General features: G+C 49.6%; 1 protein-coding gene across 1 annotated transcript; it reads right to left on the bottom strand.

The window, feature by feature from the left end:
* Positions 1-3,553: 3,553 nt before the first annotated feature.
* Positions 3,554-4,834, bottom strand: LOC149351222 (lewis-type alpha-(1,3)-fucosyltransferase-like). Its single transcript, XM_089575596.1, has one exon. The coding sequence runs from the start codon at positions 4,832-4,834 to the stop codon at positions 3,554-3,556; it is 1,281 nt and encodes a 426-aa protein (XP_089431722.1).
* Between the last annotated feature and the right edge of the window lie 22,648 nt (positions 4,835-27,482).

Below are 27,482 nucleotides of genomic sequence, written 5' to 3'. Positions count from 1 at the left end.
TTAGTCGCTTTGGGACGTTAAACCCCATAAAACCAAACCAAACCGAAATACTCGCAGTTCTTCTCAAGGCTGTTCTTTAACAACGTGATCCTATAATCTGAACTCGCTCGCTAGGGGCCGTTAAGAGCGAGCATTTTGGTTAGCGCTTTGCGCAATGTTTCTCCCTCTTTGTTGAATTCACGTAGGCTTCCCTCACTTTAGGCCATCAACAGGATGTTTCTGCGCTTCAGAGTGACGGTAAAAGTGCAGTGGGTTTCATAAAAAGCGTTATATTATGATCGAAAAACACCAGATGGAGGAAGGGTTCAACAAGCCGAAGCGGCATCGCTGCACCTGTGAACATTGCGAGGGCTGCGCTTTCGCGCTTTTGGAGCGCATCAAAAATGCGGGATACTCTCGGTCATTATTTTTTTGCTTTGCTCCGAGAAACTCATCGCGACCATCCTGTCATGTTGCCTGGTCACCTTATTAAAAAGAGACTCGTGTCTTTATTGTGCTCTTTTTCAGTGGCACATATGTTTTACTGAACATAGACTGTGTTCCGTCCAGCAGGAGCGTCTCCTTTCAATTAATTGCCGATTACGAAAAGTCTGCTTACTATTCCAAGCACCAAGGAGAAAGCCCGTATCCGCAGAAGACGGCTGCAGAACACATTCTTCCGTTTTGTGTGTTCTTTGCGCCCATATCTTTATAAATAATTCTAGTTGAGTACATGACAAATGGTTTTATTTTGTCAGGTTTGCGGGAAACAAAACTATAGCGAAGGAGCCGTCGCCGTCATATTTGGGGTGGCGGAAAGCACCGTAAGCAAGATTATCGACCGTACGAGCTTTTTGGACAGCATCAGTTTGGATGTGATACGTGTCCCAGAGGCAACAGAAGCAAGCGGATCGTGGAAGCGCACCACGCTGTGTTGCTGACAATTCACTTATTACCACGTTACAAGCGAATACTTACTCGCCATTACTTCGTTCATTTCAACCACTGGCACCGCCATGTGTTGTATCTTGTCGTCAGTTATAAAATTCATTGGTATTTGCTTGCAAACAGGTATGTCGGAACACGCAGTTTGTGAAGTCTGAGCACTTGCCGCAGAAGCTCTGTACCTGCAGACGATCGAATGCGCGCGCTTTGCCCGCCAGAGGCAAAGTGGCGCTGCATGCAAACACCCACGGGGTGCAATTTGTCCTCGATGTTGACCTATGTTGACCCTCCTCAGTGCGCCACCCCGCAGTGGAAAGCACACCACTATGGTTTTGGGGCCACCCCGGTGCGAGGTGATCGAGGACGCTATCGAACGATGTAACGTTATAAAGTAAACGATTTCTACTTACAGAAAATCGGGAGTCGATCTGCGCGTCATGGTTTGATTTCTCAGTGTGGATCCGGAGTACCCCAGAGGTGCAGGCCGTAATCACTTTTGTGCTACATCTTACGCACGTTCGAACGCAAACGGCCCCGCATTTATTCGAGAATTCTGGGAGACAGGCGCGCCGTTCTAAACCGAACCGCGTCACTTCCTGTTTTGGCTGTCATTTTAGCTGACGTCACTTCCGGTCTGATGTGTCATGTGGTTGGCAATATGCTAGTCAGCGTCAGACATTTTGCGTGCCCGTGGAAACTTCCATGATGTCTAGGTCGCTCGTGATGCATCATGGGAAGGGGAAGTTCTGTCGTTCGGTCGGTGATCATGTAATGGCCGGAAAGCCCCCGCAATCTGGAGTACGCCGCTACACCAACAGATGGCGCGCGAGCTGCATAAAGTGCGCCTCGTCCTTGTTCAGTGTCCGTGTCTGTATGCGCAGAGTTTGCTGAAGGGACCCATTAATGCTGTCGCGTAATGCGACAGCATTAATGCTGTCCCTAAATTAATGCTGTCCCCTAAATTTTTAATGCCAGGCAAGTCTGGCCTGCCTCTCCCGGGCCAGCTGATCCGAAAATTTCTCGTCATTCTACCTGATAGTGACAAAAATAAAAGTTATACACAACTGGGACTCAAGCTAGTCGTCATGGTCGCCTTGAGTGAACGGTGTAAGTGGATAAGAATACGGCTACGGGGGCTGTGCGGAAGTGTGCGCTACATCAGTGCTACTAAAAGGGAACGTGGGACCATGAGGTCAGATTCGCCTTGACTGCCACGGTGGCACGAGACGGGCACGCTGGCGCCAACTGACCTCAGCTGCGCTTCCTGCAGATGTCAGGGACTTCGGCTGGCTGCGAGGCTGGCGGGTCCTGCCCACAAGAGACCGCCTTGCGGCGTGGGGCGTGGCGCCCTCCGCCCGATGCCCGCAGTGCGGTCTCTTAGAAACATTGCGGCACGCAATGTTCGACTGTGTAGTGGCGCGCACCTTTTGGGTACTAGTGTCACGAATGTTCGTAACCCGCCTCGAAGCGCGCACTAGTTCACGCGAACTGTTTACAAATATGCTCTTGTGTGTCGGCATGTTCGTTTTGTGGCGGCAGCGTGGAGCGGCTTCCTTAAATGGGCGTCCGCAAAGAGCAATGTTTCCAATGTTGCAGCGCCTCCGCACGCGCCTCTTTGAGCAAGCATGCGTGGACGCACTGACAATGAGCGAGGCTGAGTTCTTGCGCAAATGGTCGACATACTTTATCGTCCTGCGCGGCGGTCGAGTGTCGGCTTTCATACTGCCATACTGACGTGCTCAGTGCTGCGTCACTGCGCATGTGCTTGAAAGATCAGACTTCAGTTCAACTGTTTTGTTTCGTATTTTTGTTCCTTTCGAAAAAAATAAACTTCTCTTTCTATGTGTCTCAATCCACCCATAGCCGGGTTTTTTTAAATGCTCTGCTTCTGTCACATGGTTTCGCAAATGTGCATTGACAAGGACTGCCATCGCCGAGCCGTTCTGCACAAAAAGAAATACAGGCAGTAATACGCCGCCGTTTCTCTTCTTTGGGGGACATTCTCAAGGCAGCCCCGAGTCATCGTTTGTTTTCGGTCGTCGATTCTTATTTCAGGTTAGCTTGTCCATGACAGGGCGGTGCCGAAAGTGTTGGCACAAATTTTGCCTTGGGGAGTGGGAGGTTGAATGGCAACTTTCCGCCGCGCCCACCGATGTGAAGGCTTCGAACGGAATACTGGTCGCAAACGAAAAGCCAATTTTTCCTTTTCGTGGTGCGTGCTATTAGAGTGACAACCGCATCCCGCGTTAGGCGGCTATGAACTAGCAGAACCAGCACGCGGCAGTGATAGCAGCCCAGTGCCATGCACGAACTTCGAATAATAATGTTTTAAAGTTGGAGGAACTGGCTTTTATTGCGGCATACTGAAGCACTTGACAAATGGAGATTGGGACAAGACATTGTTCCTTATGAACCTAAAGAGTTGTACGCACAGAACCACCGATAAACTAATGCAGAAAGCAGCGTACTCGTATACAAAGCCGTTCCCCAGCAAGACGTTACGCCTTCGAAATGCCGATGAGTTGTGGAATTGTCCTTTCATGTCGGTTACACTGTTGACTAGAATAAAAGTAACATTTTTCAATGCACGGTTTCACTCTCTTCACGTCGTCCCTTTGGTAGAAATGTGTTACCACTCGTTCCCAGCGATAAGGGGATAGTCCCTGCCAGTGGGCAGTTCCTTGCACTCCGAACCCCGTCTCAACCATTGCACGACGTTGTCGTTCGTGGTCCGGTTCCTCTTTTCGTAGAGGGCGTCACACACTGCGCACAGGTCATTTATGGGCACGGCGATTCGGTACCTCTCTTTCCATTTCATGTAATCGAGGTAACGCTCCTTACTGCTGTAAATGTCAAGAAGTGAGCTCAGGGCATCTAAAACTGAGGCAGCCGCGGTGGCGTCAAAAACTGAGAACGGTGGGACCGTGCTTCCGAGGCTTGAGCTTCCAAAATAGATGGGTATGAGGGAGTACTCGAGAGCGTCGAACATCAGCTGATGCGGGTGTTCAAAGCATGGAGAGCTCTCGACGACAAACAAGAAGAAGTACTCATTTTGGAAACTTTTCAAGCACTCGTGGCGATTTTTGCACGCTTTACCGCCGCACTCTTTGATAATATGGGCGTGTGTGGCACTCGCGACAACATTGGCATATTCGAAGTCGTTCCTGATCCAATTTACTCCCGAGGCTGCGGCCTCGGCGATCCGGTCGGCCTCGCATTCGCTGACCAACCACACGGCAGAGCTGTTTTTTTTACTGATGATCTGGCTGTGGCCTTCGTAGGAGAACCCCATCGGCGGCGGAGCCCACATTCTGTACGGCACGGTGACGTCAGCGTCGATGCGATAAGACATTGTCCAGTTGAACTTCGAGGCCATGGTTAACAGGCCGTACGAGGGGCTCCGCGGAGGTTCACCTCGAGTCCTGATAACCCAGACTTGCCCTCGGTGTCGAAGCGCCGGGTAATCGTAGTAGGTCAGGTTATCGTAATCGAAAAGGATGGCGTCGGCTCGTCTCAAATAGTCTCTCTCCCTGGTGACAAAACAAGTGCTGTGGTAATTCCACGCAGGACAGTGCAGTACGCGCTCACCGCGGAGCGGCTGCGGCTCGTCCTTTTCCCACTCAAGCGTGGGCACAGACCAAAGAAGGATACGAGGGTTGTACACTTCATCGTCCAGAATGGCGCCGGGCTGGTCACGTTCATACCATGGTCTCCAGTGGGCGTAGAACTTGGACGTCTCTGCATCGTCCTCCAAGTAGAACACGATGAAGATAGGTATGAAAGGAATGAAGCCGGTCATGAGCACCCGGGAAATGAAAAGCACGTGGTAAGCCCACTGTTCAGCCACCTGAAGAGCAAAGTGTAACCAGTAGAATACGTCCCGGCGCTCTAGCCTGCGCTGCCAATCCATGGGGCCCCTGCTGCGCGGCTATCTGGAAGCTGCCTGCAATACAATACCACAGGAGAGCACTTGAATGCTGCTAGACTGTAGCTGTCCCATACAGCACCGAAAAGTGAAGATTCGCGACAGGTGAAACAGTAGAAATGTCCGAATCAAGGTTCCAAGAAAGGGAGGAACTAGGGGTCACCCCCGTTGAATGCAATAAGCTGGCCGGTCGTTGCGCGTAACGCGAACATTCCTACCACAGGCCGCGAAAACAAGGTGTGTTTCACGAACACAGTATGGCTACTAAAGAAAGAGTTGCGCGAGTGTCTCAGAAAGCTGGAGAGCTGGAAATATGGAATAGCACGGGCAACATACCTTTAGTCAATTTGACCCCCTCCTGCCTTTATTTGCAGCGCAGCAGCAGTCGTCGCACTGAACCACGCTGCGATACAACACGCACTCGTACAGGATGTTCGTTCTCTGAAAGAGTGTGACGGAAATGCTTTTTCCCGCGCACACGATACGTAGTATTGTAACCGCAATATTCGGTGTAGTTATCACTCGGTACAAAAACAAAACAAAAAAAAAACGTAATAATCACTGTATCAGTGCTTGACACTCGGCGTGCTATTTCCTGTCACGTCACCTCACCTGCATGCCAGCAGGTTTTTGTAATCCTTCTTTTCCTTAGGCATCTTAATCCAGCCTTCATGCGACAACTGTAAAGTTAATTTCTGCAGGCATAAAAGGAGTCAATAAATCTGATCAGTACACGATTGAAGGGATACAGTATGTGTAAATGGGCCGTCCATAACACAGGTGTAAGATGGATGATTCGGCCTGCGAATCATTCCGCAGCAAAGATTTAATATCGCGAGAACGAGTCCGATGCCAAGCGCTGCTGCGGAATATTTGAAGCTGCTCCCTGCCTCTCTTATCTGGTCAGCCCGATTAGCGGGCTTAAATAAAAAAGCCAAAAATAGGCAGCTGGTGGCCGCAAGGACTGCACCATGCGCGTCGTTGCGCCGCAGTGGAACTTGCGCAAGCGTGTCGCCTACGAAATTATCGGAGAAGGTGACTTCGCTAACTTCGCTGCTTTCAGAGCGCCACTGTACTCGCTGGGGAAAGAAAAGAAGAAAGGGGAAGTAGAAAGAAGAAAGAATTGAAGGAAAAAGAAGTAAAGCTGGTCACGTGCGCGCATGCGTTTTTAATGCGAAAGCATTTCTTGGCTCATGAGTGGCGCCCGCCGGACGTGTCCGCAGGTTGCGTGAATAAAAAGTGTGCGCACTATTAACCATCACTAATCACCCTCCGCGGTGGCTCAGTGGTTAAGGCGTTCGTCTACCGAGCCGGAGTGCCCGGGTTTGAACCCGACCGCGGCGGCTGCGTTTCGATGGAGGCGGAGAGCAAGAAGGCGCCCGTGTGCGCCTTTTAAAACAGAGTAACAGAGCACTGGACGGGAGGTAAGGCTGACACTTCACCAGGAGAGAATGCCACTCCGTTTCAAAGTCGCTTCATCCAACGAGCCTTAGTGGCCTGGCCTGGTGTATGAAAAGGCCGCGAAGGGTCGTTGGATGAAGCCTTAATGGGGCAACCAGTGAACGTGTTATGGTGTACATGACTCAGTAACGTGTGCTTGGGACGTATAGAGATGTTTAAGTATGAGAAAAACAAATAGTAGGCTATTTTGGCGTCACAAATTTCGCGGAATGAAAAGGCGGTTTATGGTGCGTCATTGTACTGAAACAAATGGTGTGAATGAGTAAAAAAGAGAAATAAAAATAAAATAGAAAAATGAGAAGAAAGCGCTATCGCGTCTACCTCTCAAGTCTAAGCTTAAGCGTCCTCCTAATTTGTTTCTTGCTTTTTGGAAAAATGCGGCTGAAATTTCGTGAGCATGGAAGCGCGGAGCGTACCCGAATTCTTACGAGTTTTTGAGTCATTCATGTTGTTTTTGTGAAATAGGGAGTTCGACGTTACACGCTCAAATTTTCAGACTCTTTTCGACAATAGGAGATGTTTGAAGCGTCAACGGCTTTTTCATTCGAAGCATTTCTTTGGATCGTGTCGTTTTGAGAGAAACGAAAATACGGCCAGCAACGGAAGGTGGCTCCGGCCTGCCGGGCTGTAGCTACGAAGTTGGGATGACTACACGTGAAAAACTCCCTCGAGGGGGGTGTAACACTCTACCCAGAAAGTAGTGTCATTCTGTGAGCATGAATTTACTTTGATGAATATAAGAGGCCAAGTACATTCACATGGAGTTACTGCAGTCGCAGGTTCATAATTATAGACGGCATCTTAGAGCACGATGGCTAAGATATTTTTTTAGCTCTCAGCCGCACTGCCTCACGCGCGGGCGCCACCGCAGATATCGCTTTTGACGGCAAAAGCAGCAGCCAGCACATTGCCGACTAGGAAGGCGAGAGAAGAGGCAGTCTCGTCCCTTTGGTCGCGCGGGCTCCCTGCAACCGGTATCGAAGCAAGTGACACGCATTGGCGCTAGATTTCATGTGCGCATTATGCATGCTTAAGTGTTGCAATATCGTTCTCTACGGACTATATAGCGGTGAGCATTATACAGTGTTCTGTTTTCGAAATCGCTCTTTCTGTAATGTCATACTTAACATGTTTCTTGCTATTATTAAGCAATTTCTGTTAACGGTTGAACGTGGGTTGTACTATGTCGCTATGGGGGAATAAGGTAGCCGCGGCTGGCACAGGCAAGATAACCGCTGGTCCTTAAGGGTAACGGAGTGGATTCTAAGAGAAGGCAAGCGTAGCAGGGTGCGGCAGAAAGTTCGGTGTAGAAAGAGAAGTTTATTTTTTATAATGTCAACAAAAGTACAAAACAAAACGGCTGAACTCAAAGGTCTGATGGCACATGCACATGCGCAGTGCCGCTGCACTCAGCACGTCAGTAGGGCAATAAGAAAGCCGATACTCGACCGCCGCGCAGGACGATGAAGTATGTCGACCACTTGCGCAAAAACTCCGCCTCGCTCATTGACAGTGCGTCCACGCATGCTTGCTCAAAGAGGCGCGTGCGGAGGCGCTGCAACATCGGAAACATTGCTCTTTGCGGACGCCCATTTAAGGAAGCCGCTCCACGCTGCCGCCACATAACGAACATGCCGACACACAAGAGCGTATTTGTGAACAGTTCGCGTGAACTAGTGCGCGCTTCGAGGCGGGTTAAAAACATGCGTGACACCAGTATCCAAAAGGTGCGCGCAACTACACACTCAAACATAGCGTGCCGCAATGTTTCTAAGAGACCGCATTGCGGGCATCAGGCGGAGGGCGCCACGCCCCAAGCCGCAAGGCGGTCTCTAGTGGGCAGGACCCGCCAGCCTCGCAACCAGCCGAAGTCCATGATATCTGCAGGAAGTGCAGGTGCGGTCAGTTGGCGCCAGCGCGCCCGTCTCGTTTTCTGGAGTTGTTCGCGGGTGAGCTCTGCTACCGTTAGTGCCTCACACACCCTGGAGGGCGGGGTTTCATCAACATCCAGATCGGGCACGCTGGCAGACAACGACGCCAGTGTGCGACGCACATTAACGAAGAATGCCGGCGGCTGCTCGGCTGTAGGGCCAACCGCGTGTTGTGTAAATAACACATTACGCGCTGTACCCAGAAAGTATGCGATGAGTGTTCTCCCGGGATAGTCTGGGTTGCGCACAAGATCGCGTACTCCTCGCAAGGCGAGCACATTACACATGGTGCGGATGCAAGGTATACTAAACCCACCCATGTACGATGGAAGGCGCATGAACATTGGTGACATAAGTTCGGTTTTACCCGCCCAAACGAAAGAGCCACAGGCCGAGGTTAGCCTGCGAGCAAACGTGCGCGGTGGGTTTGCGACGCGGGCGACAAAAAAACATGCGGCTAGGATTGTGGACCTAACTACATAGCTGCGCTCTGCCATTGAAAGGCGGAAAGTTGACGCCACCGAGAGGCGTTTCTCAGCATTCGTGCGGAGGTTAGTCCAGGTTTCGCGGGCTACTTCTCCGCTGGCGAGGAATACTACTCCCAGGACTTTCACTCCCTGCACCCACTCCACCTCGCCCGCAAGGTTCGGTGTGAAGGTGCCAAACCTTAGCGCCTTGCTTTTTCCCCTGTTCAATAGGGCCCCCGATATCTCGCTGTACTCGAGAAACAGCCGCGAAAAGGCTGCGTAGCTATCCTCGTCCTTGAGGAAAAGCGACACGTCGTCGGCGTAGGCCGAAATTTTGATTTGGCCCTGGCCAGGCAGAGGGAAGCCGCGTATGGATGGGCTGTCGTTAATGCGCCGGATGAGGGGATCCAGGCATAACACGAAGAACGTTGGGGAGAGAGGGCATCCTTGCCTTATGCCCCGGGTGACTGAGAAGGGAGCGCTCTGGTGGCCGTTTACAGAGAGACGAGCATTCAGGTCTGCGTAAAGTAAGCGCAGCCTGCTGACAATTTGCGGAGGGAATCCGAAGGCTTCAAGGACTCCGAACAGATACGAGTGTTCCACCCGATCGAATGCTTTCGCCTGATCAAGCGAAACAAAGCACCCGCTGAAGCCCGTCCTGCTGGCAAATGTGAACAGGTCTCTTGTGAGTGCCAATGCATCAAACACAGAGCGGTCAGGCACACTGCTGGTTTGAGCCCGGTTTGAGCCCGGGAACAAACGCGGGTTAATGACATCTTAGTTGAAATCAAGAGGAAGGAATGGGCTTGGGCAGGGCATGTAATGCGAAGGCAAGATAACCGCTGGTCCTTAAGGGTAACGGAGTGGATTCCAGGAGAAAGCAAACGTAGCAGGGGACGGCAGAAAGTTCGGTGGGCGGATTAGATTAAGAAGTTTGTGCGGATACGGGGGCCGCAGCTGGCAAAAGACAGGGTTAATTGGAAAGACATGGGGGAGGCCTTTGCCCTGCAGTGGGCGTAGTCAGGCTGATGACGATGATTATGATAATGGGGTTGATGATGTCCCCATCGTGCAGCTTACTGGCCCTTACTTGCATCTTGGTTTCAAAAAATACAGATCGATCGACGAAATGAAAACATACGTGTCTGATAATAGGCTCCTGATTTAAATAACGCATGTACTATTGCATGTACAATCAATGTTTTGCTGCAGATGGCCTCCGTGGGCAGAATGCCGGTGCGGCCAGTAGATCAAAAGAAGAAAATACACTGCCTCAATTGAAACCTTTGGGCCGTCGCGGTGGAGAGATAGCGATAGCGGCTGGAGAGAAGCGAGTTAGAGCACCGTATCGTCGTTATGACAACGGCATCCAGCAGGAAAAACTTCAACCCCGAGCGGGATTTGAACCAACGCCAAAGAAGAAACAGCAGCTTCTTGTCCCGGTCACTCAGACAATTCAGCCATGGCCGCAGCCTTATCGCGCTAAGAGCGTGAGCAGGAATTTCAGTTTTAAGAATCAGTTCACCTCCAGTCGCCAGGTGCGCTGATGTAGTTGAAACCGAAACTAACCGGAGTTTCGCACCCCTGGCACACGTCCTTATAGCAGATATTGAAGGACCTCAATGAGATAAATAGCCAAAATGGCGTGCGCAGGCTTCGGAGTGAACTCTTCGGTGTTACTGCATTTTTCCGTATGTCATCTGTTTATAAATTTGATAAAGAGTTTCGGTTCGTCTTATTTGCCTGTAACAAATGTGATGGTTTTTTATTTCGTTGGACGATTCAGTAGCTCCTAGGCCTAACGAGATACATCGATTTATTGCGTATCCTTTCTGGTTAACATCCCTGCCTTTCCCTCTCTCTCTCTCTCTCTCGATTTATTGCAGAAATGATTAACTTCATGTAAACCAGGTGGCGCAACTATCACCGAAGTTATCGTTACGTCTGCATTTACGTACGTTGAACAATGTGCCGTAAAGCGTATTGTACCGCGAAATGCTTGTGTTTACTGAACGCGCGCGTGTATTAGCTATTCTAGACCTATCTATTAGCTGTCGGAGCGCCAAGCAACATGATCGTGTGCAGTGTAAGATATATCATGAACTCGCTCATAACGTGGATGGTCGGTCGCGAGCGACGCGTCGCTACGCCGACGCGTTTGACATGCAAGAGGTGGCTATTCGGCGTCACTTACGGTTCTCGGTGCCGTGGTGCTGTGGCTCTGCGATGGGCTCGCGAGTTAGCTCGCAAGTTAGTTTTCAGGCGTCCACGGGCGTGCGGAGGAACCTCTGAAAGCTCTGAACCTCTGCGAAGCCTCCCATCGCACACATGAAGAGAAACGCAGCGAGTTTACAGCTCATCCCTTTTATTTATTTACTGCAGGAAAAAGAAAAGCTTAACAGTGGCCTCTCGTGGTTCTTGCAGTGCCTGTATAAAAGTAATGAAAAACGTTGACTGCCGTCTGGACAGAGCTTTGATCACAGCAGCAACTTACGTTTAGCGATGTTGTGGCAGGCAATTCGTCACGGCGACTTGCTGGTCCAGCATGGCAGCGAGCGTGCATGCATTGTGTAGCGAGTGAGTTCCCGCCACAAATCCTCTCCGCTTCTTTTTCGTCTGAAGCTAAATGTAAAACACCGTATTGTGCGAAAAAGCTAGCTATCTATTATTTACCATCGGCGATCGGCGGCTGCAAAGGCCGTCATCCGTCACAGCAAAGCCATGCGTTGTTGCGTACATTATTTTCTTTTTGAGTACACCTCCAACCTTTACGGTGCAGAAACAGCACCTGAAATATTGTTTTTATTTGTTGAAGTTCCCTAGGTGAATGAAGCAGCTTTTGATTACCTCTTTATTGTGGCATCTGATGCGCAACTAAGTTTAATGTGGCTGAATTTTTCCTTGGTCGTGTTCCGTTTATCGGCGAATGTCACTAGTGCTGCTGGGCGTTTCGCTGCGGCAACTGGAGCGCCGTGACATCCTGCCGCCGCTTGCATTCGCAGCCGAACTTACGTCCGCTTCCGGCGTTTCGACAAATCGGGTGTGGCTGAAAATGACGGCTCCGAAAACCGCGAAACTTGGAATACGGGCTCTGTTCTCTTCTTAAGCACAGGCGTGGAGAGCGACGAAGGAGACTTGCGTAATGACGCACCATTGTGAAAGTGCTCCATGGGCAACCGGAATTTTCGAGATGACAACTGTAAGGTACTCCAAAACATGTGAAACGATAAGAACTGAGTAAAACTGAAAATGAAAGTTTATCCCAGCACGTGATAGGCAAACGTGAATAATATACCTCCGGTATCGAAATATGTAGTCATGCTCAGATTCAGCGAACGCTGCATAATTGATCGCGCAAAAATCAGAGACAAAGAAGAACAGAGGAAGGGAAAGCTAATCGAAATGGGGATGTCATCCTATGCATCGGTCCCTTTACTAACCAGCGGAAAAAAAAGAAGATGCTCTTGCGCTTTGGTATTTTTTCTTTTGCAAATTTATTGGAAACTTCGTGTGCAATGTTTCATGCACACGAAGGCGGACAAAATTAATTAGCACTAAAACAAAGGCAAACCGGAACGTCGAAAGTGCGAAAAAAAAAATACATGTCGCGTGCGAGCGGGGCTTCGACTTGAAGAGTCGCGGTTGTGAACGGTGGGGAAATTGGCCGTATAGTAATCGTCACAGCGAGCACTATAAGTTCTTCCTAGCGAACGACCTTGTTGCTTATTCTAAACGTGCGGTGCTTCACGCTTCAGACTACTGCTCTATACGGTGTGCTGAACAGTCCGAGCGGCTTCACCACCACAATAAAGAATCGTTATGTGGGGGCTTTTTCGTTGGCGCATAGAGAGTATTGCACAAGGCGCACATACTGTTCACTGCTATCATGTACACAGAGTCTTGTCGCTGCGTGATGAAATTAACATACGCTCGTGGGGAACCGCTAATTTTACTTAGTACGTCAACGGCGTCGCTAGGATCTTCCAGCTTCGAGGTGTCGATGAAAGTTTGAGGCGGCAAGGATGTCTGAAGTCTCCCACGCCGAAAAACACCGGTATAATGTCGTAGTAAAACGAGTCGTAGATGAATTGAGCAGGATGCTCGACGCAAGGTGACGATTCCATTACGAATACAAAATCGTGCTCATTTTCCAGCAAGTTCAGACATTCGTGTCTCGAGGCGCATAAACGGCGGCCGCAGTCGAAAATGATGTCAGCGTCAATGTGGTCTAAGACAGTGTTAATGAAACGCCCCGTGCCACTCCAAGGACTACCGGCTAGCGAAGAGTTTTCACCAATTTCTAATTTCTGTTTCTGGCACTCACTGATCATCCAGACAGCTGTCCTTGTTTTCACCCTGGTGGTTGCAACTCGTTTAGATACATTTGGGATACCGAATGCAGGTTTCCAGGCTTTGTAGGGGACTACAATGTCGGCGTCTTCCCTGAACGCCATGGTCCAGTTGAAGATTGACGCCGTCTGCTACAGGCACCGTCCGCAAAGAAGACCCATGACTGATTTTGGCGCCGGTCATTGGCTCCGATGGGCGGACATGGTGACGTCAGTATGCCCTCGCCGTTTGAAAACATCGGAAAGGTCCAGGGCAACATGTGATCCCACCATATCAACACTTTCGGTGGCCGAGGATGTTCCACGTCTGCGTCCTTGAGGAAATCCACGGTAATCTCAGGAATTGCTCGCGCATAGCACTGCACTTCGAAGGTAAACCAGAGCAGCATGAGCAATTGAATGCACTTCGACAAATGCGGACTGCCTCACCTCCACTCATCGAAGCGTACCCAAAGGCCTCGCAATATGTCCGCAACGATTTTTTCAGCGGCCAGTATGCGTTCACATAGAGCGTCCATGCTGCTAGAAACACCTGGAAGAAGCCACACGAGCGCGTCGCTAATTGAAAGATCTAGCACACCACACGTATGCTCGTGCTCAGAGGAGAATAGGTTCAGCAGGCTTGAAAGACCAGATTATTGAAGTGAGCACTGCAGAACTTTTCCATGGATAGAAAACATAGTAAAAAAAAAAAAAAACGCGCAGAAAACCACCGACGAATCGACATCAAATTTTATCACTAAGAGTAAAAATACCTACGCTGGAAATCGAATCAGTGGTCAACCTAATACTATGATACGTGGGGGAACAAGAAATTGGGCTGGTGAACAGCCGAATGGAACGAACCAGTGAGTCTTGAACGATCGGAATAAACCAACAAGGCTGCACGTCTGCACATACATCGCCTCGCGTAGAGAACATTTGTCTCCTCATGGGGCACGCTATTGGCGAGCAGCTTATCACTAATTGCTATTCGCAACTAAGATATGCATTTATAATCACAGAGATGAAAATCCTGTTCATGCGTCCTTACCTACTCGATTGAACCAAGGGAATGATGGCGCTTTTAACCGTGGAAAGAGAAGTTTATTTTTTTCTATGGCAACAAAAATACAAAAATGCAAAAAAAAACAGCTCTACTCAGTGGTCTATACATTCAAGCCCATGCACTGCGACGCAGCACTGTGCACGTCAGTAGGGCAGTAATGAGGCTGACACTCGACCGCCGCGCAGGACGATGAAGTATGTCGACCATTTGCGCAAAAACTCAGCCTCGCTCATTGACAGTGCGTCCACGCATGCTTGCTCAAAGGGGCGCGTGCGGGGGCGCTGCAACATTGGAAACATCGCACTTTGCGGACGTTCATTCAAGGAAGTCACTCCACGCTGCCGCCACACAACGAACACACACAAGAGCATATTTACAAACAAGGGCGTCCGCAGAATTTTTTGCAGGGGGGGGCCCCATTGGTTGTTGGCGCCGGAGGGGGGGGGGGGGGCATGTTCGTAGCAAAAAGGCACTATTTGCGGTATGAATTTATTTATTTATATATAAATAAAAAATAAGTGAAATACACACATGAAATAAAAATTACAAACAGCAAATTAAAGTGTGGCTAGGAGAGATACATTGCAGTTTATCAACGAAGAAACAATTAAAATTAATAAAAAATCCAAAATATACTGTCACTTCGTGGAGAAGAGTGCTCAGTATTGCTGCATACGGGTTCTCGACTCACCCGGATTGATGACCAGCACACAGCACAATATGGTCACAAACACGCAACTACAGTCACTCAGTCAGTCTTCCTTGAACAGCAACTGTAGACACCACGGATTTTTCTGGGCGAATTGCGTGATTACACGGGTGATAAATTCATTTCTGTGCTTCATTACACGCTCTCGGTGCACACTCGTCACACACATTGATTGGAAAAACGGTTGAACGCGCACGTTGAAAACAAAAGATGTCTATACATACAACGAAAACTTATTTACAAGATAAATGCACGCTCGCAGCTTCATACACCTCGCTCCATCTTCCTCGCGCATCCGCACAGTCGAGCAACCGCACGCACACTGCTCGCCGCTCGTAGTTTTCTCGTCCACTGTCTTGGTTGTTCTTGATATATTTTGCCGTGCTAGTAGCGTGTCCCACCAGGCATCGGGTCCAGGATCACCTCCGCATTGCCGAAAGAGGAAGGAAACGTGGGCCGGAGACGGGGAGTAGGAGAAGTGAAGGAAAAAAAAACTGTATTCACATATTTACATTATTTACAAGAGCGGGACTGAGAATGGCTCTCAGTGGAAGGGCGACGTCTTCGTCAACCGTAGTCGACTGGAGCTAGCAGGCTTCCCTCGGCCACACTCACGGCCGAGTTAAATATCGTTCGGTTTCCCCAGATCCCTGGCTGGGGAATAATGGTCGACGAGCACTGTCCAATCGGATGGACCGAAGGGGACGTTCTTGTTACCACCCACGGCTGGGCAGGTGCGAGCTTTTCCCCTCTCCCGCAGCTGGGTCGATGAGAGGAGGAGATGCCGACTCATCCAGCCCTGCGGGAAAGGAATCTCCCGAAGTCTTCCAGCAGGTGACTGAACTTGCTTCCCCGCCGAATGCCCAGAACGCGAGTCGGGGCCACAGAATTCAATTATCCGCCAGCGTGACCGGCGCCGGCCCGTCGCCTCCTCTGTGGTCGCTCGAACAATACCTCCTGCATTCCTGCTACACTAATCCGCTGAGGCTCGGAGGGGCATTCCAAGCATCCCACCTCCCACCGCCGTCGCGGGGTTGTCGGCCTCGATGAATGTTCACGGTAGCTGCATGATCGGGCCCACGTGGTCCGAGTGGACACAGGTGTGACGGGAACACACAAAGAGAGTTAGGGGGGGGGGGGGTGTAGAAACACAACATTCTCAGCTTCGTTGACAAACGGCCACTAAAAACACCGAAGCACAAATACAGAGGCGCGCACACGTGCAAGGGCTTACTTCCGTGCGACTTCCAAGGGGAAGGGACACTCGCCACTCCGGTAGGAAAATTTGTTTTGTGTGTTTTTATGGGGTTCAGAGCCCCAAAACGACTCAGGTTATGAGGAACGGAGTAGTACAGAGCTCCGGATAATGTCGACCACCTGGGTCTCTTTACCGGGCACTGACCTCGCACAGTACACGGGCGCTGTTGTCATTTGAGGCCCAGCCAGAGGTGACAGGCGAGCCAGGCAGGCGCCATCGGGCTGCGTTGACCAAAGGCGCTGGTTTTCGGAGAAGACGCAAGGGACGCTGGTGTGGGGGCGCCTCTGGAGACTGCGTCGCCGTGAACAAAAGATGCTAATCTCCTTTGCCGAAGATTCTGATAGCGGCGCTTCTACCGCACTGCGCTCTCCCGTGGATCGGAGGCACAGCGAGCGGCGGCGGCGCCAACTGATCGCCCGCTTGCCCATGAGCAGCCCGACAAAGCGGGGGTGGACACGGCTGATTTGTCTTTCCCTCCTGAAGAATTCATCGGTGGCCGGCATAACGAAGGCGAAAACAAGATGCACTGTGCACTGTCTGCCTCCGTGTCGCTATCTGTCTAGAGATCAAAGAAACAGGCACCCATTTCAAGACGGCTTGAAACACATGCTCGCCGGTGCCGCTGTATGTCTGCAACAGGTCGGCCTTCAACAGAGCTAACGATGGCGTGGTTTGAAAACGGCATAAAGACGCGTGCCCGGACGCGGCATTTCGCAGATGTGACCCAAAGCGTGGAAGCGGAGCTGCTTTTACCCTTTTGGCTGAGCCCACCACGGCCCCTGGCGTGCGGCCATCACTCACGGTTCGAGGGAGTGATTTTCCAGGGGGGTGCAGCCGCCCCCCCTTGCCCCCCCCCTCCGGACGCCCATGTTTACAAACACTTCGCGTGAACTAGTGCGCGCTTCCAGGCGGGTTACGAACATGCGTGACACTAGTACCCAAAAGTTGCGCGCCACTACACAGTCGAACATTGCGTGCTGCAGTGTTTCTAAGAGACCGCATGCGGGCATCGGGGGAGGGTGCCACGCCCCATGCCGCGAGGCGATCTCTTGTGGGCAGGACCCGCCAGCCTCGCAACCAGCCAAAGTCCCTGATATCTGCAGGAAGCGCAGCTGAGGTCAGTTAGCGCCAGCGCGCCCGTCTCGTTTTCTGGAGTTGTTCGCGGGTCAATTGAGCGACCGTTAGTGCCTCACACATCATGGAGGGCGGGGTTTCATCAACATCCAGATCGGGCACGCTGGCAGTCAACGACGCCAGCGTGCGACGCACGTTAACAAAAAATGTCGGTGGCTGCTCGGCTGTAGGGCCAACCGTAGCACGGTAAATAAGAAAAAGGTAGGTTCATATCTCTGCGTTCCCCAACGGAAGCGGTATACAAATAAGGGAGGTCAACTAGGTAATTTTGACGCTGAGTAAGCAAGATGCGGCATAATTTTAGAAATAGGGAATATGGGTGTGGCTGAAAGATAGCGGAGCAAAGAAAAGACATCCCTCATGCCATAGATAACTGCCGATATTTACGTCAAAGTGAGCAGCTTGTGCTCTGGCGTGTGTCGCATGAACAGCTTCACACGCGTCGAGACATTAACACGTGCTGTCTGACGAATCAGAATGAACCTTTTGCCATGTGAGTCCATTTTCGCAAGGATACCCTGCGGGTTGTGTCACTGCGCCTGTTCGTTCACGGCCGGCATTTGTCCGACCTGTTCAAGGAAATGCGGGACAATAATTAGGTGCATTGCTAGCATGTTGGAGGCCCACACAGATGCACATGTGATCCCTGCACGTATCTAAGACAGTCGAAAAGACGTAGTCTTGTTCTCAAGCGTTCCCGCTTTTAGCGACCACTGCTAACATTCTGCGCGGCATTGTATACGTGTAAGAGTGGCTCCAGCAGATTTTAGCTAGCTAGACAAAGGCAGCACTGCTCTTAATTAATGCCCTGAAGTAAGACAAAGCGGCCTTTGTAAACGCATTTAAAAAGGCTGCGCCCTCTCGCGTCTCCTTGCCACATTGGTAACTTGTATTTTCGACTGGCGGCCTCTAGACGGGATCCCTACTAAAAAAAAAAGCAAAGGAAGAATCAGACTAACGCCGAGGCTTAAAAATATAAAATAACTATGTAAAAATACCACAGGACTGTGTTAGAAACAGCTTAAAGTCCTTTAGAACTGAACACGTCACTCTACTCGGCGTAATGATAACATGATAACATAGAATAGGACGCTGTTAGAAAAAAATTTCCCCTCTTGTCTACGGTGCCACGTGGGCGTGAGCATTACGTGAATAATTCGTCGCTTAAATTTGCTAGGCAAGATGACTCCCACCACCGCCCCGATTTAAAGGAGAGGCCGATACCATGCATCCATCTTCCAATATTCCTATCGGTGCCGGAACAAGCCTGTGCTGCACGGCGTTTCATTATGGACGCATTTTCTCCAGGTCATTCACTGCGCTCCTCCCGTAAGCGCTGCCAGAATAATTTGCAAGAAGTAAACGGAGGCGCTCTTTTGGTTAGATTGCACTGATGGCCGCTTTGGTTTGGTTTATTGGGGTTTAACTTCCCAAAGCGACTCAGGCTATGAGGGACGCCGTAGTGAAGGGCTCCGGAAATTTCGACCACCTGGGGTTCTTTAACGTGCACTGACATCGCACAGTACGCCGGCCTCTAGAATTTCGCCTCCATCGAAATTCGGCCGCCGCGGCCGGGATCGAACCCGCGTCTTTCGGGCCAGCAGCCGAGTGCCGTATGAACCACCGCGGCGGGGGATGGCCGCTTTCCTGAACAGGCGCGCCGAGAGAGTTCGACATGCTCAGTTTCTAGTCTGTGTTCCGAACGCCACATTTTTTCCTGCTTGGTGGTCCCCTGAAATGCAACGGTATTTGTTTTAAGCATAGAAAACACTGATATACAAACAGGTCTTCAGGGACGCGCGTCAACGAAGAGTTGTAATTTCAACGCACCTGCTTTCTCCAGAAGGGCTCCCAATCGCAACAGTTCATTGTCGCTTTGTCTATCCCGTCGTCAGGAGTAGGGGTATACACGAAACGCATTGTAGGAAAGGCGTACCTAGCACATTCTAGGATGGCTTATAAACAGATGCCGATATCACTAAAAAAAAGCCAAAAAACCATGAGGCCCTAAATCTGAGTTAATTTCACCATTCAGAAAGTGGATTTTCTTTTTTTTTCTCTAGATAAAGACGACAATGAAACGCGTACGTAAACCCTTTTTTCTTGCGTTAATGCTTTATGATCGCCCGTATGACCTTGTCACCACGGTTTGCAAAACTCAACATTCACTCGACGCGGGATGGCAACCACAGTTTCGACAACGCGCGTGGAGATGCTCTGCCAAACCTCTGGATGTTGTTATTTGCAAACTTGAGCATCAATTCAGGCACCCAGAAGTTTGCCCGATGTAGCTAGCGCCACGAGATAGCGGGATCGGCTAAAATACAGCTTTTATAAAAGTCACGAGGCGACGACAGAGTTTCTTTGCTCAGCAACTTTTTTCAACGCTTTCGGTCTTGACCGTTCTGGGCAGCTGACAGAGCTCTTTATGTGCCAAAAAAAAATCTCGATATCAGCGCTCTTCCTAACCTTCTTCAAGGTATGCGCGATCATACACATTTAAAAGGGAACGACCACGGCCTTCTTCTGTGCCCTGCCGGACTCCTTGTCTCCGCTCTTGTTCGCTTTTTCAGTGTGCATTCTACCACAGGTGACATGTGATGCTGCCTGCTGCCAGCGTCCTTCAAGCGCACTGCTTGCTTCAAAAGATTGCTCGTCGCTACTTGCACGCAGAACATATTCAAAACATTCATGAAGCAGAATTTGATTATTTCTTGCTTTATAAATTTAGTGTGGGCACAGAAAGGCGTTGTTAACGGTTTTCGGTCTCACAGCGCGCATACTGCCAGCGTAAGTGGCTTTCGGCAAGATACACTGCGTTATCCAGAAATCAGCGGAATTATGCAAAACCAGCTCAAACTTTGGAGGCGACTATCTGGGAACAGGAGTTTGTAGGAGAATTCTACCAAATACAGTAGTCTAGAAATGCGAGAGCCTCTATTTGTTTCCAATATAAACAATGGCGCTAGCCAGAGGGGCTAAAAAGTTCATTAATATACTTTGGTTAATCTGCGCCTGACGATGACAATTATAAGCTCACTTTGTGTTTCTCCCGGCCGCGGTGGTCGAATTTCGATGGAGGCGAAATTCTAGAGGCCCGTGTACTGTGCGATGTCAGTGCACGTTAAAGAACCCAAGTTGGTCGAAATTTCCGGAGACCGTCACTAAGGCGTCTCTCATAGCCTGAGTCGCGTTGGGACGTTAAACCCCAATAAACCAAACCAAACTTTGTGTTTCCGTGGTCGCATAACTTGCGTGCACATCTGTATTTTACGTACCTCTCAGCGTCTAATTTTAATAAATTCATAAATGTTAATTTTTATCACCCTGTATAAAGGCTTGATGTCAATCGAAAATTATCGGCAGCTCTTCTCAGGGTTGTCTTTTAAGAACCTGATCACACCGTCCGAACGGGCCACTCTCAAGGGATCGTCAACAGTGGGCACTTTCGTTAGCGCTTCTACGCACGTGCAGTGTTAACGCCACAGTGTGAGGGTACCGTCTGGCGCAAAAGGTGGCATCGTCCAGTAGACGTCCAGTGTTGCTGAGTCGCGGAACTTCGGTTTGGTCGAAAATTTTGATGTCACACGAGGAGCGGCGTGATTTAAAAACGATTAAAACATTACATAAATTGTGATTACAAGGTTGCAACATGTCTCAAACGTCATTATGTGTTGTAAGTATATAAAGTAAATGAATTTCGCTGATATCGAAATGGGGGTAATTAGTGGACAGTCGCACCCCTGAGGTTCGGACTGTGAGTCAGGCGCACAACCCCAAAGCCGCGCAGGCACGGAAGTGCGGCTTGGTTAAAGCGGGGTTTTATATGCATGTCATGTGGTCTCTCACATAAGGTGATAGCTTACGACTGTATGCTCCTGACTATATGTGATTAGAGAGGCACTATAAAGATAGTAGTAATTAAGCGAGTAGCATAGTGAATGTTGGTGAGCGGTGCGGGTACGTGAACGACCGTATGCTTTTGTCACATGAAAGTCATGCCTCATGTGATCTGGTAACATTATTAGAGCATGTGAGTGGGTAATATGCTATGAGATCAAGTGAAGTCGCTGTCGGGACACATTAACGCTCAGGCGTCATACCCTTAAAGGTGGAGCTTAGGTGTCCCCAGATTTGTTTCTTCCTCCCCTTGTACTCTGAGACGAAAGCAGAGAGACACTGCTTATTGACCGCACGGACGCTGCCCTCAACCCAGGGCAGCAACAGCGTGTTTCCGGACTTCAGAACAACGCCGAAAGTACCGTATGCTTCATAAGAAGCGCAATATTATATTCGGAGAAACACAAGATGGAGGAAGGGTTTAGCAGCGCCTCACCGCTGCGCGCTCGCTCTTTTGGAGTGTATCAAAAATGCGGGGTACTCTCGGCCATTATTTTTTTGCTTTGCTCCGAGAAACTCATTGCGACCCTCCTGTCATGTTGCCGGGTCACCTGATCAAAAAGCTATTCCTGTCTTTACTGTGCTCTTTTTCAATGGCACGGATATTTTACTGACAATCGACTCTGTTTCGTCGAAGGCTTTGACCGCACTGGTCGAGTAATAACGCCGCAAATTATGGTAGGATTCTAGTTCTTTAGGTAGTTTTAAACTTATTAAGGTGAATTTTAAAATAGAAAACGGGTGCAAGTGTTGCCAGCAACAGCTGCTTCATCACCGCGGTAATGTCGCGAGCGTTATTGGCAAAATTACTCGAATGCAGAGGTTTAAACGCAAGGTATTTCTCCAGAAGTCCACAGTCCACAAAGTAGGGTAAAGAACAATCAACCAATACCCAACCGACAACGTTCTGCGGAAGTAGTCAGAGGACCGGTCTCTGATAAACACAAGCTCAAGTAGAATGCCTCAGAAGATATAGACGCCAATGAAAGCCATACGAAAGCGGACTTGAGAAAAGAAGCACCACTTAGGCTTTAAATTAGGCGCTTAGCCAGTCGTCGACCTGCTTCTCCACGGCCAGTTGATCTGAAAATTTCCTCTCATCCAGTATGAAAATGACACAAATAAAAAATTATGCCCTAGAGGGACAAAATCTAGTCGTTAAGTGAACGGTGAATGTGCATATGAATATGCCGGAGGGAGTATCTGCGCACGTGTTCGCTGCATCACAGCCACCAAACCAAAACGCAGGAACGCGGAGTCGGCTGCGACTAGCTGATTGGTCGCCTTGCGTCCCAAGTGACCTATACACTATTTTACGAGAAGCGGGCAGGAGAGAGAGAAATACTCTCAAACATCTGTACTTCGCTCTACACCCTAATGTTGCCATCCTCCTCTGGGCTGTTCATTCGGCGTGCGGAGCAACATCCGGCTGCTTAGCTAACTCTAAATAGCGTTTTTTGCGTCTGTACAACAAAAGCTGCAATGCTGCACGCAACGTCAATTTCCTCCAGATAGCTGAGATTTATCGCGGGCTGCGGCCATAGCCAACAAAAATACATGAAAACTATGAGTTCAGTGCGTACGCGCAAAATTTTATGCCGACGTAAGAATGCGGATGCGATGTTTATTTGTTCACACTTTCCCGCCGGCCCCGCGTTACATCGACAATGGATGCCGTTGGTGAACAGAAAAGATTCATTGTAAACAGCGCAAAAGACAAGGGACCAGAGAAAGAAAAAGACAAGACAAGCGCTGACTCACAACTACGGGGTTTATTTGCTAAAAACTTCCTACATAAAGGAACACTCAAGGACATGAATAGTGATGATACAGATAAAACACAGCAATAAAAACAATAAAAACCACTCAATGATGCGCGCGACATTCAAACGTTCTCAAAGATTTTCCTATCACTTCGAAAAACCGACGTTTTGCTGATGCACTTCTGCTCTGCGATATGGAAAAGCCTCAGCCACTTCCCGCGTTGCTGGTCCTTGTGGTTGGAAAGTACACGTGCCTGATGAAACAATGCTGTGAACTGTTTCTATCTAGTGCTAGTGTTTTTGTCTCAGCCCCCATCAAGCTAAGACAGGTATGCCCAGCCATTCAAAGGATGAAAGAGGCCAAGAAAAGTAAAGGGTGTGGCGTCGCGCACCGGTGTAGTGTATACCTTCCCCCTTTTCTGCGGGGCCCGTTTCATCGGGTCGCGAAGGAAATACCGAAATACGCTAATTCCATTGTATAGCACATAATACTATTAAGTCGGATGACATTGCTTTTATTGCGGCACACAGAAGCAATTGTCAAATGGAGATTGGGATAAGACATTGTCCCATAAGCACTAAAAGAGTTGTACATATATGAACACCAATAAACTCATGCAGAGGGCAGCACATACATAGAAACCACCTACGCGAGCATTACGCCATACTGTTGAAAAACCCATATACGTTATGGAACTGCCCTTTCATGTTGGTTCCACTGTGGCTAGAATAAAAGCAGCATTTTCCAATGCACAGTTCCACTCACTTCACGCCATCCCTTTGGCAGAAATGTGTCGCGACGAGTCTCAACTAAAAAAGGGATACTCCCTATCAGTGGGAAGTTTCTTGCACTTCGAACCCCTTCTCCACCATTGCACGACGTCGTCATTCGCGGTCCGGTTCCTCTTTTCGTAGAGGGCGTCGCACACTGCGCAAAGGTCATTTATGGGCATGGCGATTCGGTACCTCTCTTTCCATTTCATGTAATTTAGGTAACGCTCGGCACTGCTGTAAATGTCAAGAAGTGAGCTCAGGACATCTGCCACTGAAGCAGCCGCGGTGGCGTCAACAACCGAGGACGGTGGCACCGTGTTTCCGAGGCTTGAGCTTCCAAAGTAGATGGGTATGAGGGAGTACTCGAGAGCATCGAACATTATCTGACGCGGGTGTTCAAAGCATGGGGAGCTCTCGACGACAAACAGGAAGAAGTACTCGTTTTCGAGACTTTTCAAGCACTCGTGGCGGTTTTTGCACCGTTCACCACCGCAGTGGCTGATTATACGGGTGTTCATGATACTCGAGACAAAAGTCGCATATTCGAAGTCGTTCCTGATGACCTCGACTCTTGAGAATGCGATCCGGTCGGCCTCGCATTCGCTGACCAACCACACGGCAGCACTGTCTTTTTTACTGATGACCTGGTTGAGGCCTTCGTAGGAGAACCTCATCGGCGGCGGAGCCCACATTCTGTACGGCACGGTGACGTCAGCGTCGATGCTGTACGACATTGTCCAGTTGAATTTCGCAGCCATACTTAACAGGTCGTGTGAGGGGTTCAGCGGAGGTTCACCTCGAGTCCTGATAACCCAGACCTGCCCTCGGTGTCGAAACACTGGGTAATCGTAGTAGTTCAGGCTATCGGCATCAAAAAGGATGGCGTCTGCCCGTCTTAGGTAGTCTCTTTCCCTGGTAACAAAACAAGTCCTGTTGTCATTCCGAGGTGGGCATGATTGCAGTACGCGCTCAGCTCGCAGCGGCAACGACTCGCTCTTTTCCCACTCAAATGTGGGCACAGACCAAAGAAGAATACGAGGGTTGTCTACCTCATCGTGCGGGCACACATCCGGCAGGCGACGTTCATACCACGGTCTCCAGTGGATGGCGAACTTGAACGTTTCTTTGATGTGAGGCAAGTATAATACCAAGAAGAAAGGTACCATGAAGATGAAGCCGGCCACCAGCAACCGCACAATGAAAGGCAAACGGTAAAACGTCTTTGTGGCCACTCGAAGCGCAATGCCAGTCCGTGTCTCCATGCGCCGCCAGTCCATGGGGCCCCTGCTGCGCAGCTACCGGGAAGCTGCCTGCAATGCAATATCAAGGGTAATAACTTGAAGGCTGCTGGACTGTAGCTGTTCCATACAGCACCGAGAAGTAAAGCTGCGCCTGCTGATGAAACAGCAGAAGTGTCCTAATAAAGGTGGCAAGAAAGGTAGGAACTAGGGCTCGCCCTCAATGAAAACTGTAAGCTTGCCGGTCGTTGCGCGTAACGCGAATATTCCTATCACAGCCCGTGAAAACAAGCAATGTTTCGCGAACACATTTCAACTACTAAAAGAGCTTCAGGAGTGTCTCAGACAACTTTAGAGCTGCAAATATGCAATGCTGCAGGCCACATACCTTCAATTACTTCGATTGCCACCCGCGTTTAGTCCCTCAGCCGCTGCAGTCATATGTGAATCACGTTCTGGTACAATACGCCCTCCTTCAGGACGCTCCTGCTCTGATGGAGTGTGACGTAAATGCATTCCCCTCCGCACGTGCGCAGCAGTGCTCACAGCATTATTATATGTACTTATCGCTTGTCGCGCACGCACGCACGCACGCACGCACGCACGCACGCACGCACGCACGCACGCACGCACGCACGCGCGCGCACGCGCACACACGCGCACACGCACACGCGCACACGCGCACACAAAAGAAGACACGGCGTTCTGATCACGGTTTCAGTGCTTGGCACACCACAGTATTATATTGTGCCACGTCACCTTACCAGCATCCCAGCAGGTGTAGGAATTTTTCCTTCCCTTAGTCATCTTAATTCAGCCTTCATGCGAGCACAACCTCAAAGTTGATTTCTGCAAGCATAAACGCAGTCGATATATCTGATGAACCCGAATCACGGATACGTTATGTGTAAACAGGCCTTCCGTAACGACGATGCAGCTGGACGATTCGTGTTGAGAATGAGTTGGCAGAACGTTCAAAGTGTTTAGCCCTGTGAGAACGAGATCGAAGCGAAACGGTGCCATGAAAGATCTGGAGCTGCCCTCTATCTTTCTTCTGGTCAGTTCGGGTCAGAAATATAGGCAGCTGACGGTAACAAGGATTGCACCATGCGATTCACTGCGCCTCTGTTGAGCTTGCGTCGGCGTTATCGGAGAAGGTGAGTTGACTTCATTCAGAGCGGTACTGTACTCGTTGCGGTTACCCTTGATGTATTGGGGAAGATAAAAGAAGCTAAACTCGGCGTGTGCGTGTGAATGCGCGCGTGAAAATGCGCATTCACTCACACACAAAGCGCGCAAAGCGTGTTTGTTTTTGTTTATTTATTTATCTTTTACCCACAGCGCCATTTGGCATTACAGTGGGGGGGTTGATACAGCAACACAGCACATAAATGCAGGTAAATACAAAAAAAGAGAAACAGCAGCCCAAGCATTCAGAAAGTAAGCAAAGAACAAAATTGACGCAATGCGCATCTATGTACAGAATTTGGGTACAAGAAAGTCAACTGTGTTGTTCACCCAATAAACGTGCATTTTAGGAGAAAGCACCAACGCAGTAGACATAAAAAAAAAAAAACTCCAAACATATATTTCACGCAGGTATACTGCGCACTGACAGGAAGACACAGGTATACACAGTGGAACGCACGAAACGAAGAAGCAGCGCACAGATAACGACGCACCGTCTAGCTATGAAATGACGTGACGCTGTTCAAAGCGGTATAAAAGGATGCATTTGATGAGATGGAAGTAACAACGGCCGGCAAACGGTTCCATTGACGAATGGTTTTCGGAAAAAAAGAGTCGCTGTATGCTGCCGTCCTGCACTTGTATTCACGTACTTTTTTATCATGGTCAAGGCGTGCGGATACGTAATGTGGTATGAAGATGTATGTTTCGCGTGGAATGCCAATGTGGGAGTAGTATATGTTATGGAAGAGTTTGAGCCTCTGCTTAGTTCTCCGCTGTTCTAGCGATTCCCAAACAAGGACTTTTTTTGCTATTGTTGCACTGAAGTTGCGTTCACATGACTTACCAAGTACGTATCGAGCCGCCAAGGACTGAACTTTCTCAAGTTTTTCTTTGTCACCTGTGGGCAATGCCGTCGTCCATCTGTTTTCGCGGCGCTGTTATCCGTTCAGTTTTTTATTGCGCTTTCGTTTACTACATTGGTACCTACGTCATTAAATGATTTAAAAAGAAAATAACTACCATGGCCATGGTACAGTGCTCCTGTTCGAAGGACAGAAAAGCATAATATTTTTTTTTATTATACACCTCCTTGGATTCTTTCATAACCCCCTACGCGCAGCGTGAGGCTTAGTTTCGTAGCGGCTAGAGCCGTTTTCACGAAGCCAGTGTTGTCAGTACTCTTGAAATCCCTGCTGGACAGAATGGTGTGGCCATTTCGTGCCTATAAAAAAACGATTCCTTTCAAAAAACAAAAATAAAGATGGGCGTTACGAATTTCTACAGTCAACCTGGGGAGGGCTGTTTGGTGCTGTAACATAAGACTGATCTCCATGTACGCGAAAAAGTAAGCGATGCGCCGAGGCGGCGCGGCGACGACGGCTGGCTGTCGCTCCGTCGCCCACCAGCCAA

The sequence above is a fragment of the Amblyomma mixtum genome, chromosome 3, assembly GCF_055824585.1.
Source record: "Amblyomma mixtum isolate Tamu chromosome 3, ASM5582458v1, whole genome shotgun sequence".
NCBI lineage: Eukaryota > Metazoa > Arthropoda > Arachnida > Ixodida > Ixodidae > Amblyomma > Amblyomma mixtum.
This window is presented reverse-complemented; position numbering and strand designations above follow the sequence as displayed.

Bases quoted from the DNA above. Each gene is read 5' to 3' on its own strand.
- LOC149351222 (XM_089575596.1), bottom strand. From the start codon at position 4,834: ATGGATTGGCAGCGCAGGCTAGAGCGCCGGGACGTATTCTACTGGTTA.